The 22,008-nt window shown below is 47.3% G+C and overlaps 3 protein-coding genes across 3 annotated transcripts in view; all 3 read left to right on the top strand.

Moving 5' to 3' along the window:
• LOC309564464 (uncharacterized protein) overlaps positions 1-22,008 on the top strand; it is a gene marked incomplete at both ends in the record, with an annotated part of 826,241 nt that overhangs the window by 440,314 nt on the left and 363,919 nt on the right.
• Positions 8,541-22,008, top strand: part of LOC309564053 (uncharacterized protein) — a gene marked incomplete at its 5' end in the record, with an annotated part of 37,716 nt that continues 24,248 nt past the window's right edge. The window contains 2 exons of the mRNA XM_082268680.1: positions 8,541-9,526; positions 21,346-21,862. Of these exons, the coding sequence (XP_082124806.1) occupies positions 8,541-9,526; positions 21,346-21,862 (1,503 nt within the window). The remainder of the gene's footprint in view (positions 9,527-21,345; positions 21,863-22,008) is intronic.
• Positions 18,677-19,339, top strand: LOC309564054 (gastrula zinc finger protein XlCGF66.1-like; the record flags this gene model as incomplete). Its single annotated transcript, XM_082268681.1, has 3 exons — positions 18,677-18,799; positions 18,927-19,061; positions 19,148-19,339. The coding sequence occupies exons 1-3, from the start codon at positions 18,704-18,706 to the stop codon at positions 19,337-19,339; spliced, it is 423 nt and encodes a 140-aa protein (XP_082124807.1). The 5' UTR covers positions 18,677-18,703.

Here is a 22,008-nt window from a genome sequence, read left to right as displayed (position 1 = left end):
ATGCAGCTTGGCTTCCCAGGAAAGGGTTGGGGGGGGGGATGAGCATCCCCCTCCAGAGCCATACCAGGCCGCAGATCCTGAACATGGAGAGAATATTTTGCCAAGGCCATTCACTACTGGTTGGAAAGCAGTTAAGCCCCCCCCCCCCAGTACACACCCTGGTAATGGTGGATCCCCCATGTATACACCCTAATAATGGTGGACCCCCCATGTACACACCCTAGTAGTGGTGGGTCCCCCCTTTACACACTCTAGTAGTGGTGGGCCCCCCCTGTACACACCCTGATAATGGTGGGTCTTCCCTGTGTACACACCCTGGTAATGGTGAGTCCCCTGCGTCTACACTCTAGTAATGGTGGGTTCCCTGTGTACACACCCCCTGGTAATGGGGGGTCCCCTGTGTACACACTCTGATAATGGTGGGTACCCCATGTACACACCCTAGCAATGATGGGTCCCCCCTGTGCACAACCTGATAGTGGTGGGTCTCCCCTGTACACACCCTAGTAATGGTGATGGTAAGTTCCCTTGTACATTCCCTGGAAATGGTGGGTCCCACCTGTACACACCCTGGTAATTGTGGGTCCCCCATGTACACACTCCAGTAATGGTGGGTCCCCCCTGTACACACCCTAGTAATGGTGAGTTCCCCTGTACATTCCCTGGTAATGGTGGGTCCCACCTGTACACACCCTGGTAATTGTGGGTCCCCCGTGTACACACTCCAGTAATGGTGGGTCCCCCTGTACACACCCCAGTAATTGTGGGTCCCCCCTGTACTCACTCCAATAGTGGTGGGTCCCCCCTGCACACACTCCAGTAATGGTGGGACCCCCTGTATGCACCTCAGTAATGGTGGGTCCCCCGCACACCCCAGTAATGGTGGGTCCCCCAACACACACCCCAGTAATGGTGCCCCCCCCCTGTATGCACTCCAGTAATGGTGGGTCCCCCTGTACACATCCTGGTAATGGTGGGTCCCCCCTGTACGCACTCCAGTAATGGTGGGTGCCCCTGTACACACCCCAGTAATGGTGGGCCCCCCTGTATGCACTCCAGTAATCGTGGGTCCCCCCTGTACACACTCCAGTAATGGTGGGTGCCCCTGTACACACCCCAGTAATGGTGGGCCCCACCTGTACGCACTCCAGTAATGGTGGGTCCCCCTGTACACACCCCAGTAATTGTGGGTCCCCCCTGTACTCACTCCAGTAGTGGTGGGTCCCCCCTGCACACACTCCAGTAATGGTGGGACCCCCTGTATGCACCTCAGTAATGGTGGGTCCCCCGCACACCCCAGTAATGGTGGGTCCCCCAACACACACCCCAGTAATGGTGCCTCCCCCTGTATGCACTCCAGTAATGGTGGGTCCCCCTGTACACATCCTGGTAATGGTGGGTCCCCCCTGTACGCACTCCAGTAATGCTGGGTGCCCCTGTACACACCCCAGTAATGGTGGGCCCCCCCTGTACACACTCCAGTAATCGTGGGTGCCCCTGTACACACCCCAGTAATGGTGGGCCCCACCTGTACGCACTCCAGTAATGGTGGGTGCCCCTGTACACACCCCAGTAATGATGGGCCCCCCCTGTACGCACTCCAGTAATCGTGGGTTCCCCCTGTACACACTCCAGTATTGGTGGGTCCCCCCTGTACGCACTCCAGTAATCGTGGGTTCCCCCTGTACACACTCCAGTAATGGTGGGTTCCCCCTGTACACACTCCAGTAATGGTGAGTTCCCCCTGTACACACTCCAGTATTGGTGGGTCCCCCCTGTACACACTCCAGTAATCGTGGGTCCCCCCTGTACACACTCCAGTAATGGTGGGTCGCCCGCACACAACAGTAATGGTGGATCCCCCCTGTAAACACTCCAGTAATGGTGGGTCCCCCTGTACACACCCCAGTAATGGTGGCCCCCCCCCCTGTACGCACTCCAGTAACCGTGGGTCCCCCCTGTACACACTCCATTAATGTTGGGTTCCCCCTGTACTCACTCCAGTAATGGTGGGTCCCCCCTGTACACACTCCAGTAATGGTGGGTCCCCCGCACACCCCAGTAATGGTGGGTCCCCCGCACACCCCAGTAATGGTGGATCCCCCATGTAAACACTCCAGTAATGGTGGGTCCCGCCTGTACACACCCCAGTAATGGTGGGTTCCCCCCCTGTACACACTCCAATAATGGACAGTCCCTCCTGTACACACTCCAGTAATCGTGGGTCCCCCCCTGTACACACTCCAGTAATGGTGGGTTCCCCCTGTACACACTCCAGTAATGGTGGGTTCCCCCTGTACACACTCCAGTAATGGAGGGTCCCCCGCACACAACAGTAATGGTGGATCCCCCCTGTAAACACTCCAGTAATGGTGGGTTCCCCCTGTACTCACTCCAGTAATGGAGGGTCCCTCCCGTACACACTCCAGTAATGGTGGGTCCCCCGCACACCCCAGTAATGGTGGATCCCCCCTGTAAACACTCCAGTAATGGTGGGTCCCGCCTGTACACACCCCAGTAATGGTGGGTACCCCCCCTGTACACACTCCAATAATGGTGGGTCCCCCGCACACCCCGATAATGGTGGGTTTCTCCACACTCCCCTGTAATGGTGGATCACCCGCACACCCCGCTGATGGTGGATCCCCCCCTCCCGAACTCCCTGGAAATGGGTGCTAATAGGCTGCAGGAGATCTGCTGCTGAGACATAGAAAGGGAAATGGGTTTTATACACGTATAAGCAGCCTAAAGAAAGGGAAATGGGTGCTCATTAGCTGCAGGAGTTCTGCTGAGAAAATGGAAAATGAAATGGGTGTGAAATGGATGGATTTCCAGACACTTCCAGAAGATGATTTTCCCTCATAGGTGTGTGCACAGGGTGTGCCAGATGTGTCTGGGCACCTCTAATTACCCTGCTGGTATTAGCATTATATCTGTGTGTGCCGTTCAGGGGGGGATGGGAAAGATCTTCCACTGAACAGGCGACCCTAGCATAAGGAACAAACTATTCCGAGAAAGGAGATACAATAAGACACGTGGCCACTCACTAAAACTTGAGGAAAGGCGGTTTAACCTTAAAGTGCGTAAGGGGTTCTTCACTGTAAGAGCGGTAAGGATGTGGAATTCTCTTCCACAAGCAGTCGTATCAGCGGGGAGCATTGATAGTTTCAAAAAACTATTGGATGGACACCTTAAAGACCACAACATACAGGGGGTATACAATGTACGGTTAAAAGCAAACACACACACACATCATAGGTTGAACTGGATGGACTTGTGTCTTTTTTCAACCTCACTAACTATGTAACTATGTAACTATGTAACAGCTTATAAGAGAAGTATAGAACCATTTCTCCTTCAATCTGACTCTGCAGGAAAAGAGATCATGTACTGGGGGTCGGGGGGCAGAGCCTACAAAAGAATAGGCCCCTAGATCTTTGGTCTGTACTCACAGGAGTCGCAAACAGGTCCTCTCAGGCATGGCTCCCCTCATTCAGCTCTTCAGAACACATGGGTCAGCTCTCCAGCTTCCAGGCCTCCATCGCCCCTAGATCTTTGTTCTGTACTCACAGGAGTCACAAACAGATCCTCTCAGGCATGGTTCCCCTCATTCAGCTCTTCAGAACACATGGGTCAGCTCTCCAGCTTCCAGGCCTCCAGCGCCCCTAGATCTTTGGTCTGTACTCACAGGAGTCACAAACAGATCCTCTCAGGCATGGTTCCCCTCATTCAGCTCTTCAGAACACATGGGTCAGCTCTCCAGCTTCCAGGCCTCCATCGCCCCTAGATCTTTGGTCTGTACTCACAGGAGTCACAAACAGATCCTCTCAGGCATGGCTCTCCTCATTCAGCTCTTTAGAACACATGGGCAAGCTCTCCAGCTTCCAGCTTCCCAGATATGTGGACTGTACTCACAAGAGTCTCAAACAGTTCCTCCCAGGCATGACTCTCCTCAGTCAACTCTCCATCTTTCAGGCCTCAAGCCTGAGCCCACATGGCAGCAGGCGCTAAGGCGGGCGAAGCACCCCCTCCTCAGCTGGACTCTCCTCTCCAGGTAAAGACCACTTTTTGTGTTTCTTCACTAAATACCCCTTCCCAGCATGCATAGGGGCCTCTATGCCTGCCATTGGCTGGGATTGCATCCAAATTCATGCCACTGATCTGCACTAGTCATTCTTGTCCACCCAGCAATTTCCAAAACTGCCTGGATACAGATGAGTCAATGTAAATCCAGTAAAACGTGTTAACCACACTCGACTCCCTGACTTCACCAAATCAGTCTTCCTGTTAGGCAGGAAACTACTATATTTTACCTTCATTTCCTGAGGAGACCACACTATTCTAACTATATACATCCTCGCAAGCTACCAAGGGAGGGTGCTACACTTACACTTTACCATTTCTAATACTTTCAAAATGTCAACTTCAGGGACAATATGTTTACTTGCTGCCTCACACATCCCACCCACTTTCAGATGTCATTTTAATGAGATAATCAATGTTCTTCACTTCACCTATCAGTGGTCAGAAAAGCCCGTGTTCACACTACGAGACGTTTCTCAGAGCCGCAGTTCCACTGAGCTCCACAAGGTGGTGATCTCACTTCTACCAAGACAGGAAGTCTCTATGGAAGACAGGAAATGATGTCAGGTATAAATAGGAAGTTCCAGGTGAAAGGTGATTTGGGAGGAAGTAGAGAGGAGACGTTGCTGGAAGTGGCAGCAGAGGAGGTAATAAGATCTTATTTTCTATTTACACCCAGTAACCCCTGTCATGTCCGTCCTCTTCCTCCATAGCCACTGTGACGTCTTTTATCTCCAGCAGATGATGATACACACATATATAGTATTAGATTAACCCCTTCAGGGGCAGAACATTTCCCTCACTTACGGGGCCAGAACAGTCTCTTCATTTTCGAGACGTGTCACCTTCTCACCTTCGTAATCTCTTGTAACGAGAGATGAGATTTGGATATGAGTTGTACTGATTTTTACGCTTCCGCACCCTTCCTCCAAAGATACCGACTCCTTCCCCACACTTCACTATTTCCTCCATGTACCTCGGGCTCCTCTGCCCCCATTACAGGCCCAGAACTGGCATGGTGGATGGATTGGAGGGTGATCATTTCTTGGATCCCCCACCGGTGAGTGAACCCAGAAGACATGAGCATTTCTGTGGTGTCAACTGATAATACACACATATATCATAGTTGCCAACATTTAAAAAAAAATTTCCAGGGACACTTTGCAGCACAGCTATCAATTACCACACCCATTTCCCCGAAGCTCCGCCCACTCTGCATAATTAATTTTGCCTATTTATCAGATTATAGAGTCTACTCAATATAGAGAGAATTACAGGAAATTAAAAAGGCAATTTCAAACTTAAGGCCACTGTAGCAGAGTTGGAATAATTCTCCCATTCAGCTGCACTACTTCTGTGTAACATTTATGGGCAGCCTGATTAACAGGCGCTTCCAGGGACAATATAAATTACCTGGGACAGGCTCCTATTTGCAGGGACTGTCCCAGGAAAAAAGGGACAGTTGGCAAGTATGATATATAGTGTGGAAACGTAGATGAACCCCTTCAGGTTCAGAACATTCCCCCACTTACGGGGCCGGAACATTCTCTTCATATTGGAGATAAATTCTAAACAAACCGCAATGACAATAAATAGAGAAGACAATGACCATCCTGACCATACATGGCCTACAAAGGGCAATTATTACACTACACATGCAGTGATCCCATGGGGGCATTAGTTCTTAATATAAATCAATTTTCCTATTACCCCCCTCAAATTCACATCCTATTATTGTGTGACCAATACCATCCATTCCAATCCTAATTCTTACTTTAATTTCCCAAAGTTATCCGTCTACAAGGAGATCTGTATAGATCAAATGACGGCACCAATGAGGATGGAGGAGGACCGGAGTCACATGACTGAGAAGATACTAAACCTCACCCTGGAGATCGTCTACCTGCTGACTGGAGAGGTGAGGAGGATTCTGGGAGGTCGCATGACATCACTCTTATCTCTATTAATAAACACAGACCTGACCGGAGAGGTGAGGGGGATTCTGGGAGGTCACATGACATCACTCTTATCTCTATTAATAAAACACAGACCGGACCGGAGAGGTGAGGAGGATTCTGGGAGGTCACATGACATCACTCTTATCTCTATTAATAAACACAGACCTGACCGGAGAGGTGAGGAGGATTCTGGGAGGTCACATGACATCACTCTTATCTCTATTAATAAAACACAGACCTGACCGGAGAGGTGAGGAGGATTCTGGGAGGTCACATGACATCACTCTTATCTCTATTAATAAAACACAGACCGGAGAGGTGAGGAGGATTCTGAGAGGTCACATGACATCACTCTTATCTCTATTAATAAACACAGACCTGACCGGAGAGGTGAGGGGGATTCTGGGAGGTCACATGACATCACTCTTATCTCTATTAATAAAACACAGACTGGAGAGGTGAGGAGGATTCTGGGAGGTCACATGACATCACTCTTCTCTCTATTAATAAAACACAGACCTGACCGGAGAGGTGAGGAGGATTCTGGGATTCTAACATGATATTCCTATTGGTTCTCCAATACAGAGATTTCCTCTTCTGAAGTCAGGTGATCATATGACCATCACAGTGCCTCCATGTGACTCCCTAAAACCTGAGAGACACAACATGGAGAAGATTCTAGAAGTCACCAAGAAGATGATGGAGCTGCTGACAGGAGAGGTGAGCGGTGCTGGGAATTCTGGGACATTATCCAGTAACAGACAAGGGATGTGTCTGGATGGTGACTGTATCATTGTGTGTGTCAGGTTCCTATAAGGTGTCAGGATGTCACTGTCTATTTCTCCATGGAGGAGTGGGAGTATTTAGAAGGACACAAGGATCTTTACAAGGACGTCATGATGGAGAATCAGCCGCCCCTCACATCACCGGGTAAGAGGAGACTTTATTGTAAAGGAGAGAGCAGTACGGAGGATCCACCTAGATCCCCCATCATCTGATAAACACATAGAAACAATGTATTCAGTCAGTGTGTGTGTTTCCTACAGATGGATCCAGTAATGGGAACCCACCAGAGAGATGTCCCCGTCCTCTGTATTCCCGGGATTCCACACAGGAAGATCACACCGTCCCCCACCATCAGGTAGATGAGGAACAATTATTGGTAGCTATGATTTATACACAAGCATGTTTGTAACAATTAATGTTTTATTGTAACTTTTAGAGTGGAAACCTTGAGGATGATAATAATGTTGTTAAAGAAGAGTATAAAGAGGAGGATGAGGAGTATGGAGTGATGGAGAAGTTTTCAGAAAGGTACAAGGATATGACAGAGCCACCTAATACCAGGAACCCACCAGAGAGATGTCCCCGTCCTCTGTATTCCCGGGATTCCACACAGGAAGGTCACACCATCCCTCACCATTTTAAGGTTGGTGGGACAGAGTATCTAGAACATGGACCCATGGAGATGTAGTTTCACGATTATATTTTACATGTATCACTTCTTGGTTTAGGGTGAAGATCTGATAGATATAAAAGTTGGGTTTAAATCAGAAGAAGAGACGTATGTGAGGGATGATCAGCAGTCTATGGAGGAGGATGGAATAACGGGGACATTTATAGAGGAGGACACTCCTACAGAGATCAGCACAGGTGGGTCATTAACACTAAAATACTAATGTTGTGTGCAGTACTTCTTGTGTTGGGAAGATGGCAATGAGTGATAGAGGGGGAGGGGACACTCGTCCTATAATCCCCTCACCACTGTCACTCCTATAAAAGACAGTTCTCGTTGTTTCTTCACTCTCTGACTAAGGTCCATGAATAAAGAAATGAACTGGTAGGAGATCAGAGGACCCATTTACTAGTTACCTTGAGGGGGAATTGTAAGATCCTCAGAGACAAAGCTGCCTGATGTGGGCGGAGTCCTGGTTTAGGGGAACCAATCTGCTGATGTCTAGTAATAATCTTTGTATTTCTATTTTAGTAGATGGACGGGAGATGAGGAAAACCTCAGAGGATTGTCTCACTTTGTCTCCAGACTGTAAAGTAGAAGATGAGGACATCACACAGTATAGTCCAGGAGAAAACCCGGCTACCTCAAATGTCCATCCGGCACCACACAGTGTAGATGGACGATCATATTCCTCTTATCCTGAGGAACCTCAGACTGTGAGGGACGGTGCCGGACCATCGTTTTCCTCTTACCCTGAGGAACCTCAGACTGTGAGGGACGGTGCCGGACCATCGTTTTCCTCTTACCCTGAGGAACCTCAGACTGTGAGGGACAGTGCCGGACCATCGTATTCCTCTTACACTGAGGAACCTCAGACTGTGAGGGACGGTGCCGGACCATCGTATTCCTCTTATCCTGAGGAACCTCAGACTGTGAGGGACTGTGCCGGACCATCGTATTCCTCTTATCCTGCAGAACCTCAGACTGTGAGGAAAGGTGCCGTCCTTCCAACAAATAAGAGGTTTTCCTGTGCTGAGTGCGGGATGTGTTTCCGTACTGAATTTGGTTTTAATATTCATAAAGAATATCACACAGGCGAGAAGCCGTATTCTTGTCCTGAGTGCGGGAAATGTTTTTCAGTAAAGTCCAATCTTTCCATACATCAGAGATCGCACATAGAAAAGAAACCATATTCCTGCCCTGAGTGTGGGAAATGTTTTTCAGGAAAGTCCAATCTTTCCATACATCAGAGATCGCACATAGAAAAGAAACAATATTCCTGCCCTGAGTGTGGGAAATGTTTTTCAGGAAAGTCCAATCTTTCCATACATCAGAGATCGCACATAGAAAAGAAACAATATTCCTGCCCTGAGTGTGGGAAATGTTTTACAAGAAAGTCCAATCTTTCCATACATCAGAGATCTCACACAGGCGAGAAGCCGTATTCCTGCCCTGAGTGCGGGAAATGTTTTTCAGGAAAGTCCAATCTTTCCATACATCAGAGATCTCACACAGGTGAGAAACCGTATTCCTGCCCTGAGTGCGGGAAATGTTATTCAGGAAAGTCCAATCTTTCCATACATCAGAGATCTCACACAGGTGAGAAGCCGTATTCCTGCCCTGAATGCGGGAAATGTTTTTCAGCAAAGTTCATACTTTCCCAACATCAAAGATCTCACATAGGTGAGAAGCCGTATTCCTGCCCTAAGTGCGGGAAATGTTTTTCAGTAAAGTCCAATCTTTCCATACATCAGAGATCTCACACAGGTGAGAAGCCGTATTCCTGCCCTGAATGCGGGAAATGTTTTTCAGCAAAGTTCACACTTTCCCAACATCAGAGATCTCACACAGGTGAGAAGCCGTATTCCTGCCCTGAGTGTGGGAAATGTTTTTCAGGAAAGTACAAACTTTCCATACATCAGAGATCTCACATAGGTGAGAAGCCGTATTCCTGCCCTAAGTGCGGGAAATGTTTTTCAGTAAAGAACAAACTTTCCCAACATCAGAGATCTCACACAGACGAGAAGCCGTATTCCTGCCCTGAGTGCGGGAAATGTTTTTCAGGAAATTACAAACTTTCCCAACATCAGAGATCTCACACAGGCGAAAAGCCATATTCCTGCCCTGAGTGCGGGAAATGTTTTTCAGGAAAGTACAAACTTTCCCAACATCAGAGATCTCACACAGGCGAGAAGCTGTATTCCTGCCCTGAGTGCTGGAAATGTTTTTCAGGAAAGGACAAACTTTCCCAACATCAGAGATCTCACACAGGCAAAAAGCCGTATTCCTGCCCTGAGTGTCGGAAATGTTTTTCACGGAAGGCCTCTCTTTCCAGTCATCTGAGTTGTCACAGGGTTGTGAAGCCGTATTCCTGTCCTAAATGCGATCAATGTTTTCAAAGTAAGTCTGATTTTGAATCACATGTGAGATTGCAATCGGAGGTAGATCCACTTTCCTCTTCTGATTGGAGGAAGTGTAACCCACAGAAGTCCTCTGTTTACAGTCATCTGAGATTGGACACGGAGGAGAATGAACTTTCCTGGTCTGACTGAGGGAATTGTTCCTCACTGAAGTCCTGTCTTCCTGTACATCAGGGGTCCCACACAACCCTGGAGGTGTATTAGTGCCTTGAGGGCGGGAAATGTCTTATATATGAATGTTGGTGGACATGTGGGGAAGAAACATAAGGAGATCAGAGATCACCAAAGACATGGATGAAGTGTTGGCCATTGATAGCAGGAGAAAAATAAAAATGGAGTCATTACCTTTCATTGGCTGAGTGCATTTTGTGCAGGAAGATTTCACAAACACAAACGCCTAAACGGAAGTAGATGGATCTCTTTTTCTTATAGCGGACCCGGAAGTAGACATGTTGCAGAATAGAAAAATGTGTCTCATTTCGTTTTGGAAAGATTCATTATGCTACTAATTTCGTTTTCTTCATTTGTTTGGTTACATTTTATTTAATTTTGTTTCAATTAATAATTTTCGATCGAATTCCAAATTTTCGGGAACAGTTTGAATTTGGATCGGTCGAAAAATGATCGACCAATTCGATTTCTGTGCGAAGAATAGCTGGTTCTTAAGTAGTAAGTCGGCCACCAGCTCCTTACCAATGACTCTTCAGCTGTCAGCGGCATCAAAGCTGACAGCTAAAATGTAAACAAAAGAATGCCGACAAATAGAAAGCCGGCCGCCACCTCCTTAACAACCAATGACTCTTCAGCTGTCGGCAGGCTTCAATGCTGACAGCTAAAATGTCAACAAAAGAATGCCGACCAAGAAAAAACAACGTGGGGTCCCCCCAATCCATACCAGGCCCTTATCCATTCATGCAGCCCGGCAGGACAGGAAAGAGGGGGGAACGAGTGAGCGCCCCCACCCTTCTGAACCATACCAAGCCAAATGCCCTCAACATAGGAGGTTGCTTTTGGGCATGGAGGGCTCTGCCCCCCCCCCAAAGCACCTTGCCCCTATGTTGAAGGGGACAAGGGCCTCTTTCCCACAACCCTGGCTGGTGGTTGTTCAAGTCTGTGTGCGGGCTTATCCCCCCAGATCCTGCCCCCCCATGTGATTGAGTAGGAGGTACTTAGTACCCCTTCACCAAAAAAGTGAAGTGAGGGCCCCCACCCTCCTGAACCATACCAAGCCAAATGCCCTCAACATTGGAGGTTGCTTTTGGGCACGGAGGGCTCTGCTACCCCTCCAAGCACATTGCCCCTATGTTGAAGGGGACAAGGGCCTCTTCCCCACATCCCTGGCTGGTGCTTGTGCGAGTCTGCGGGCGGGCTTATCCCCCCAGATCCTGCCCCCCATGTGATTGAGTAGGGGGTACTTAGTACCCCTTCACCAAAAAAGTGAGTAAAGACAGAAGTTTTTGAAATTCAAAAAAATGTCCCCCAATGTAGATACATCCCGCCAGACCTGAAAAAAAAAAAAAAAGGGGTCTGGTTTTGTCAAAGGCTCCCGCCATCTGCCTGCTCCGATGTCTGACATTTCTTAACTAAGGGTCAGAATCACCTGATGATGTCATCAGTTGACCCTGCCCCCTTGTGACATCATCGACCCAGCATGCCCCAGACCAATCTACACCAGGAGACATTTTCCTTTTTTTCTGCTTAATAAAGAAATTTGTTAGGGACCTCAGAACCAGATGGCTGGCACGACTCCCTAGGAGGCCTCGGGAACACACAGAGACGCCCACACACGAGAGGTGGAGTCAGAGCATGTTCGTTTATTTCAGGAAATGCCCTGAGCATATATACAAATTGAAACAGAGAGATTGATTTTGCAGTAAGGGGTTTGGTTTCAGTATGACTCAGCAGTCACATGATACTTTTTTTGCATACTACTTGAGTTAGATTATTCCCATAACAAATTTATGTTCTCATGTGAAACTGTTTCTGCAGAGTCAGACATATCTGAACAAACAAGATGTTATGACTATGAATCAAGGATACACGAGAATTACAGCATGAAAACACCATTAACTCTTCAGAATTATCAAAAACTCGTGTTTGTATCTTTACTCACTTTTTACACTTTTTTTGGTGAATGGGTACCCGATACTCGTTCACATGAGGGGACATCTGGGGACTACCCCCCCTCCCATGTTGAGGGCATATGCCTTCTATGGTTCAGGAGGGAGAGGGGCTCTCGTTAGTTCCCCCTATTTCCTGGGCTTCTGGCCTGCCTGCTCGGATAAGGGTCCGGTATGGATGTAGGGGGGAACCTCACGGCGTGGGGTTCCCCTTAAAATCCATAGCAGACCCGAAGGGCCTGGTTTGGATTGGGGGACCCCACGCTGTTTTTGATTTTGTCAGACATATCTGAACAAACAAGATGTTATGACTATTAATCAAGGATACATGAGAAATAGAGAAGAATATTCAGCATGAAAACACCATTAACCCTTCAGAATTGTCAAAAACTTGTGTTGTGTCTTTACTCGCTTTTTACACTTTTTTGGTGAATGGTTAGGGGTACTATGTACCCGTTACTCTTTCACATGAGGGGGGGGCGGAATCTGGGGACCCCCCCATGTTGAGGGCATGTGGCCTGGTATGGTTCAGGAGGGAGGGGGCTCTCGTTAGTTCCCCCCCCCCCCTATTACCTGGCCTTCTGGGCTGCCTGCTTGGATAAGGGTCTGGTATGGATGTAGGGGTGTGGGGTTCCCCTAAAATCCATAGCAGACCTGAAGGGCCTGGTATGGATTGGGGGGGGGACCACACTATGTTTCTAAATTTGGTTTTTGACTCAGCATATGAGTCCTCGGATGTTAAGGACGCAGGGACCAGCTTCTCGGCCCGCTCCTTAGCAACCAGCTATTTTTCACACAGAATTTGAATTGGTCAATTTATTTATTGACTGATCCGAATTTGAACACTCCAAAAATCTGGAATTCATTAGAAGACAAATATATAAAATGCAATTAAACAAAATTCGTTACTATTTCATTCAGAGGTTCTGATACATCTCCAAATAATCAAAAATATGTCTGAATTAATTTTTTGCACGTGTCTACCCGGAGATAGGTGGGTATAAACAGACACAGGTCCATTTACGCCCGCTTGTCCTTAGAGATGAATTGACCTTTCCGATCAGGTCTGCCTGAAAAACTGTCAGGTGGACCTGATTGGTGAAAGGTGCCTTAGGCCAATTTCAGTTTTTTTTTTTTTTTTAATTGGAAAAATGTTAGAAGCACTCATCGCACCGTGACAAATATTAGACGTATTTTAAATCATACAGCGATTTCCTATAATCATTGGCGCTATCTAGTGGCCATAATGCGGTATTGTAATATTTGTACTGATGGATGTATTTCAGTAATAATTCTGCACTATGGCCACTAGATGGAGCTGAGGATCATAGGAAATCATTGTGTTTAGTAAAATGTGTCCAGAAATTGTAAAAGCTGGGCAAATACTTGTCACATTCATCCATCAAATTATATGAAATAGACCCCTCAAATCTCCTCCATTGGGGCACGGTTTTGATATCCAAACATCGCTCATAGGTGACGCATTAAAAGCCTTCTCGACCTTGAATGATGGCGCAGAGTTGGTATATCACAGGGGTACTGAATTAAAATTACGGTCAGTAAAATTTTCTTCCAGCGGAGGTCCGAGTGTTATATTGGTGCTCTGACACCGATCCTTCACCTCACAATTGTTTTCTATTGCCCTTGCAGAGACTTGTGTTTTTCTAGTGCAGAAAAGTATAGATCTTTGGACAAGCATGAACAAGTCCTTACATCAGTGTCCTCAGTCCCCCCCTTTCACAGCACACCCCCCCCCCCCTTTACATCACAGACCCCTATCAGAGACTGATCCATCAGAGATCCCCCTCCCATCACCATTACAGAACGTCCCATCACAGCCTGACTCATCCTGAACCCCTCCTCCCCAATCACATCCTGACCCATTACAGACCCCCATCCTAGACAATACCATCAAACCGCCCCATTACAGAGCTCTCACCACAGACTCCCCTCCATCGCAGACCCCCTTTAACCACAGACTCCCCCTCCCCACCCCCATCACAGATCGCCTCCATCACAGAACTCCTCCATCACAGATCCCCCCCAAGCACAGAACCCCCCCCCCAAATCACAGACCCCCCATCACAGTCACCCCCTCGATATTACATACTGCTGGGAGAGGACATTCAGCAACTATTTGGCGAGGCTGCGGTCTGCATCTAACTGTTCCTGGGTCCGAATCTGGACCGTGGTCCGCCATTTCGTGATGCCTGTTATATCATATATATCCTATACAGCCCAGCATACAGAGTGCAAAGGTGGCCTGTAGTTTACAGCCCCCCCCCCCCCAACCATACTAGGTCACATGTCCAGAACATGCGGGTTGTGAAGATCTGTGGTCGGGGATCAGACTGGGGCCCCCATATTCCTTCCTTCCACGTGAATGAGTATGGGGTATATAGGACTCAACAGTAGTACTAGCCAAATAATCGCTCCCTAAACTGTCATCATCTACATAAGTGAAGGGACAGAGATAGTGGTGACCCTATTACCTAAATATGACCAATGGCCATATTTGGTTGCTGATGTCACCCCACCCCTCCCTTACATGGCAGGGATTCCCGAAGACATCAATGGTTCCTGGGGACGTAGCAGCTGTAAGCATCCACGGCTCCTCTAGGAACCAGTGACAGCGGGAAGCTATTGTATGTAGATGTGGTAGGAATGTCTCTGCTATATATGGTGCTCAGCTCCTGCCAAACAGGGGTCCATAGGAGCCAAAGTTTGGTTTGGACTGATGGCTAATCCTTACTCTCTGACAACTAAACCCAGAACTCATCCCTATTGGTCAGTGTAGTGGCCCCTATATTTGTGGCCAATGGGAGAAGAGCCTCCTTCTATCAGTGGTCAATGTAGTGGTTCCTTACATTGGCAACCAATGGTAGAAGGACCTCCTTATGTCAGTGTAGTGGTCCCTTACATTGGCAACCAATGAGAGAAGGATCTCCCTATGTCAGTGTGGTAGTCCCTTATATTGGTGACCAATAGAAGAAAGACCCCCTTATATCAGTCGTCTGTGTAGTGATCCCTTATATTGGTGAGCAATGGGAGAAGGACCCCCTTATATCAGTGGTCAGTGTAGTGGTCCCTTACATTGGTGACCAATGGGAGAAGGACCCCCTTATATCAGTGGTCAGTATAGTAGTCCCCTACATTGGTGACCAATGGGAGGACCCCCATATATCAGTGGTAAGTGTAGTAGTCCCCTACATTGGTGACCAATAGGAGATGGACCCCCTTATATCAGTGTAGTAGTCCCATACATTGGTGACCAATGGGAGAAGGACCCTCTTATATCAGTGGGAGAAGTATATTGTTACATCCTCATCAGTGGGAAGATTGCCCCCCCTTACAGATCATTGATGTCAGTTGTTACTGAGAGACAGAAATGGTTCATTGCTCATGGAACCCCTAGAAACCTTCGGAGGACCCCTGGCTGAGAAAGGCTGGACTAGGCAGTAATATATTTCTCTCCCCCTTGGTGGGAGTGGAGATGACCCATCTATAAAGATATACAGTACATACACACACAGCACAAGGCCGTGTTCACACTACGAGACGTTTCTCTCTCGTGGCTGCAGTTCTGAGCTTCACAAGGTGATGATCTCACTTTTACCCAGACAGGAAGTCTCTATGGAAGACAGGAAGTGATGTCAGGTACAGACAGGAAGTTCTGGGTCAGAGGTGAGTTGGGGGAGGAAGCTGAGAGGAGACATTGTTGGAAGTGGCAGCAGAGGAGGTAATATGATAATATTTCTCTTATATTCATTGAAGGATGCAGACAGATTTTTATGACGAATGTTGCCAACTGCAGGGCGCTAGGTGCAACCAAAACTAAAAACACACCTTACGGGTGACCCATTGCTGGTGGCCAAAGCCCAATCTTCAACACTAGACCCAGTTTTCTTTTTTTGCTTAGCACTCAGGAGTAAGGACCTAGGAATTTTTTATGTTGCGTTCGATGGAGCGACAGGAGGTGATGAAGGGATGGAGACAGGAGGTGATGGAGACAAGAGGTCATGAAAGGATGGAGACAGGGGGTCACGAAACCACCAAAAACAAAAATCAAGCACTAATCTGCATGCTCCCCCCTAAGCATAAATCCCCTCCTCCTCCCGGTACAAATCCATTCCGCTGCTGGAATCCCCCTTCCTAGCAAAAATCTTTGACAAAAGATTCATTCATTTTTTTTTTGGGGGATCTTTTGCTTTGAAAGGTAGAGGAGAGATCTGAGGCAGGGCCCTCACCAGTTAGACAAGAGACAGAGCATAGGTGACAATGCAAGTGGCCACCAATGCAGATCAAGCCTCACTCACTTGCCGCCCACTTCTCGCCGTGCTGCCCTGGGGTTGGGGACCTCTCCTCTAGATGACATTATCAAGAACATCAAGGGTGGCAAGAGTACCTTTCTACTTCAGGCCTGGAAGAATAAAGACACCGGGGTGGAAGTCTGACCCTTCTTTCTCTGCTCACAAACACATTTTCCATGGTCAAGGCTCCTCTTCAAAGGAGAAGTCCTTGGTGTCAGAGGGAGGAAATTACTGAAGGTTCTGAGGAAAGTAGAGGAGCTGAGGAGCCTCTGAGTGATAATCGATAGCTAATGGGCTCTAAGGGCTCCTGAAGGGGTATTGGGTTTAAATGGCTATGGTGGGGTAATGTAGCTAAAGGACTCTGGCATCATGATCAGATTGGGGGGCAGGGAAGAGGAGGCTGTAGGGCTCAAGGGGACTGTATGGTAGGGAGGGAGGCTCTTGGTCTATGATGAGGCTCTGGTTGATGACTGGCACCTACAAGGATTTGAAGGCAGCCGACACCTTCTTAGTAATGTATTCATGACTTCCCCATCAACATCAAGCACCCCTTCCCCATGGTAAGAGCACGAGGCCTGGTATGGTTCTGGAGGGGGGGTCGGGGCTTGCTTGCCCCCCCTTTTCCTGGCCTGCCGGGCTTCATGCTCAGATAAGGGTCCGGTATGGATTTCAGGGGGACCCTATACCATTTTTTTCTTTTGTTTATATTTCAGCTGTCAGCGGGGAAGCCCGGTGACATCTGAGGAGTTATTGGTTGTTAAGGACGCAGCACCCGGCCTTCCAGCTGACTGCTTACCGACCAGCTATTCTTCAAAAGCATTCAAATTGGTCAATCTTTTTTTCGACCGATCCGAATTGTAATATGTAGGAAAATCTGGAACTCGTTAGAAAAGGGATATATACGAAATTAAATTTTCATGAAATTCGTTATTATTTCATTGGGAAACATCCGAATCTCTGAATAACCAAACATTTTTTGAATTTATATTCGGACCGATACGAATTGCACATGTCCACGTCACTCCTTGGTGGGCACTTGTTCTTAGAGGAGGTCTGTTTGTGTTGCCAAAAAGGTGGCCCGGGGTCAGTGCTGTGGGTCTGGGGGACACTCCAATACTTTCCCATGGCACAGGGTCTGGCAGTGCCCGATGCTGGAATTCTGAGCCCCAGGAACCACAACTACCCTGTACAATGTCCTGGATATCACTGTATATTTGTCAGCCAAGAGATCAAACCCCTCCCCCTGCTGCCCTCCTCCCACCCACACTGGGCTGCCATTGGAGGAAAGAGAACAGACTCCTCCCCCACAGCGCTCTACTCCGCCAGCAGCATCCTCCAGCTATCCAATCCAATTCCTTCTCTTAAGCCTCGTACACACGCAACGATTATCGGCCGACCGATCGGTCGTCTTTTGTCCAGTGTTGTTGTGTTGGTTGAAATGTGCTCTAGACTGCACACAAATTTTCTCAGCCAACAAAAACCAACTGCAGAAGTGATGTCATGGGCTGGTTAACTTTCCGTGTGTTTTTTCTTCTCCGAGCATGCCCAGTCTTGCTCATCTGAATTTTGTCTGCCGAAATCTGTACTGACTGATGGAAAATCGGCCGTTCTGTTGACGGCCAACAAAAATTTTATAGCCTGTTTACCAGATTTTGTTCGGCCGAAAAGTCGGAGTCGGTTGTCGGAAGCATCATACTAACAAGCCGAAAATCGGCCGATTGGACATTGTTGGCTGTGAATTTTCGGCCAATCGTTGCGTGTGTACGAGGCATTACTGTAGAGAGTGACATCACCTCTGCCGGAGATTGGAGCCTTGCAGCTGGAGTTCTGGCAATTATCTTAGATTAGCCGGCAACTCCGGCCAAAAGTCAGCAAGTTCCCCTTCCTGGACATCATGATGACCCAACATTGACCTCAGAGCAAACAAGTCTAAGGAAGAGTAAAAGGATTAAAATTAAACTGATTTAAATTCTTAGGATTAACTGTTTTAAATTAATATTTAGCAAGCGCTGTATTTGGCCTTTTTTAAGACCATTGTTGTGACAAGTCTAAGGAAGGATCGGATTTATCATTCCTTATCTGCAGATCTAAAACTATTCAGACCAGTATAGAAACCCAACAGAGAAAAGGGAATTTCTGATCCGACAGGCCAAGAGGGTTCCGGGTTCATGAAAATATATCAAATGCTAAAAAATCCAAACCAAACGTGTTCCCATGGGGTTAGTAGTTCCCAAATATCCTGCAACCCTCCTATTACCTCCCTCACATCCTATTATTGTGTGACCAATACTATCCAAATAATTCTCACTTTCATTTCCCAAATTTTTCCGTCTACAAGGAGACCTGTATAGATCAAATGAAGCCACCAATGAGGATGGAGGAGGACCGGAGTCACATGACTGAGAAGATACTAAACCTCACCCTGGAGATCATCTACCTGCTGACCGGAGAGGTGAGGAGGATTCTGGGAGGTCACATGACATCACTCTTATATCTATTAATAAAACACAGACCTGACCGGAGAGGTGAGGAGGATTCTGGGATTCTAACATGATATTCCTATTGGTTCTCCAATACAGAGATTTCCTCTTCTGAAGTCAGGTGATCATATGACCATCACAGTGCCTCCATGTGACTCCCTAAAACCTGAGAGACACAACATGGAGAAGATTCTAGAAGTCACCAAGAAGATGATGGAGCTGCTGACAGGAGAGGTGAGCGGTGCTGGGAATTCTGGGACATTATCCAGTAACAGACAAGGGATGTGTCTGGATGGTGACTGTATCATTGTGTGTGTCAGGTTCCTATAAGGTGTCAGGATGTCACTGTCTATTTCTCCATGGAGGAGTGGGAGTATTTAGAAGGACACAAGGATCTCTACAAGGACGTCATGATGGAGAATCAGCCGCCCCTCACATCACCGGGTAAGAGGAGACTTTATTGTAAAGGAGAGAGCAGTACGGAGGATCCACCTAGATCCCCCATCATCTGATAAACACATAGAAACAATGTATTCAGTCAGTGTGTGTGTTTCCTACAGATGGATTCAGTAATGGGAACCCACCAGAGAGATGTCCCCGTCCTCTGTATTCCCGGGATTCCACACAGGAAGGTCACACCATCCCCCACCATCATCAGGTAGATGATTGACAATTATTGGTAGTTCTAAATTAATAAACAGCATGTTTGTTACAATGAATGTTTTATTATATTTCAGAGTGGAATCCTCGGTGATGATAATATTGATGTTAAGGAAGAGATTATAGAAGAGGATGAGGAGTATGGAGTGATGGAGGAGTTTTCAGAAGAACACAAGGATATGATGGAGCCACCTAATACCAGGAACCCACCAGAGAGATGTCCCCGTCCTCTGTATTCCCGGGATTCCACACAGGAAGGTCACACCTTCCCTCACCTTTACAAGGTTGGTGGGACAGAACATCTAGAACATGGACTCATCAAGACAATGTGGGAATTTTCTTTTTGGGGTGTTATAATATTCACCCTTATATCTTCCAGATGATATTCTCTCTCATTTTCTTGGTTTAGAGTGGAGATCCAATCGATATAGAATTTGAGGTTAAAGCAGAAGAAGAAGAGACATATGAGAGGAATGATCAGCAGTCTATGGAGGAGGATGGAATAATGAGGACATTTATAGAGGAGGACACTCCTACAGAGATCAGCACAGGTGGGTCATTAACACTAAATCCATTCCTCCACCCATACTGTTCACTGATTGGTCCAGAGTAGGGTGGGGACTGGGTGATATCAGTCTGTAATCCCCTGGTCACTTTCCTGAGCTGTGTTCCCCGTCCTGTATTCCTGTATTTCTCTCGGATAATCTTCCTTCTCTGTGCTGCAGACACAATTTATGTCTCTAGACTGGATTTATGGAGATTCTGGGGTTCAGCTGGCAGCAAAATGTTGTATTTCACCTAGGTATAGCTTGACCTAGGCACTTGTGCTTTGGGTCTTCTGCCTCATGCCCGACCTCTAGAAAGATTGTCCCGAGGTTACTTGCTCTGTTATTTCCTGGCTGTGCCGGGTGGAGGGATATGTCTGTATAGTCTCAAACCCAAGTCACTGAGTGCAGTCTCAGGAGATGGGAGGCAGCGGTGTGCGACCTCTACAGCTGATTACTGAACACCAATATTATGAGTCCTGACCCCTGCACTATATACTCTATATGATTGTATTCAGGATCAGTCCAGTCTTCATCTTGGTTGTTCTCCCCCCATCCTCACTCTCTGACCTCTGGTGGGGCTCAGCCCCGCTGTTATTCATGACTAAATCATGGACTAAATAAGGAAGTGTGGGACTTCTTGTGTTGGGAAGATGGCAATGAGTGATAGAGGGGGAGGGGACACTCGTCCTATAATCCCCTCATCACTGTCACTCCTATAAAAGACAGTTCTTGTTGTTTCCTCACTCTCTGACTAAGATCCATGAATAAAGAAATGAACTGGTAGGAGATCAGAGGACCCATTTACTAGTTACCTTGAAGGGGGAATTGTAAGATCCTCAGAGACAAAGCTGCCTGATGTGGGCGGAGTCCTGGTTTAGGGGAACCAATCTGCTGATGTCTAGTAATAATCTTTGTATTTCTATTTTAGTAGATGGACGGGAGATGAGGAAAACCTTAGAGGATTGTCTCACTTTGTCTCCAGACTGTAAAGTAGAAGATGAGGACATCACACAGTATAGTCCAGGAGAAAACCCGGCTACCTCAAATGTCCATCCGGCACCACACAGTGTAGATGGACCATCGTATTCCTCTTATCCTGAGGAACCTCAGACTGTGAGGGACAGTGCCGGACCATCGTATTCCTCTTATCCTGAGGAACCTAAGACTGTGAGGAACAGTGCCGGACCATCCTATTCCTGTTATCCTGAGGAACCTAAGACTGTGAGGGACAGTGCCGGACCATCCTATTCCTGTTATCCTGAGGAACCTCAGACTGTGAGGCATGGTGCCGTTCTTACAACTGATAAGAGGTTCCCCTGTCCTGAGTGTGGGAAGTGTTTCCATTACAAATCCAAACTTAATGAGCATAAAAGATCCCACACAGGTGAAAAGCCGTATTCCTGCCCTGAATGCGGGAAATGTTTTTCTCATAAGTCTCATCTTTACAGTCATCAGAGATTGCACACAGGTGAGAAGCTGTATTCCTGTTCTGAGTGCGGGAAATGTTTTGTACAAAAATCAGATCTTGTTAAACATCAAAGATCTCACACCGGGGAGAAGCCGTATTCCTGTGCTGAGTGTGGGAAATGTTTTGCAGATAAGTCCAATCTTCACACACATCAAAGACTGCACACGGGGGAGAAGCCGTATTCCTGTCCTGAGTGCGGGAAATGTTTTTCTCATAAGTCCAATCTTTACAAACATCAGAGATTGCACATACAGAAGAAGTCACCGTTCTTTCCTGTGAGGCAATTTTTACTCCCTGAAGTCCTGTCTTCCTGTACGTCAGGGGTCCCACACAAACCTCGAGGTGTATTAGTGCCTTGGGTGCGGGAAATGTCTTCTATATGAATGGTGGTGGACATGTGGGGAAGAAGAACACCCTGATATACACCTCAGATAATACTCCATGGCTGATCTTCATCATGTAAGAAACACTTCATAAGGAGATCAGAGATCATCAAAGACATGGA

The sequence above is a fragment of the Pelophylax lessonae genome (assembly GCF_965119305.1).
Source record: "Pelophylax lessonae genome assembly, chromosome: 9".
NCBI classification, from domain to species: Eukaryota; Metazoa; Chordata; class Amphibia; order Anura; family Ranidae; genus Pelophylax; species Pelophylax lessonae.
Note: the sequence above shows the minus strand (reverse complement) of the source record. Positions and strands in the feature narration are given on the sequence as shown.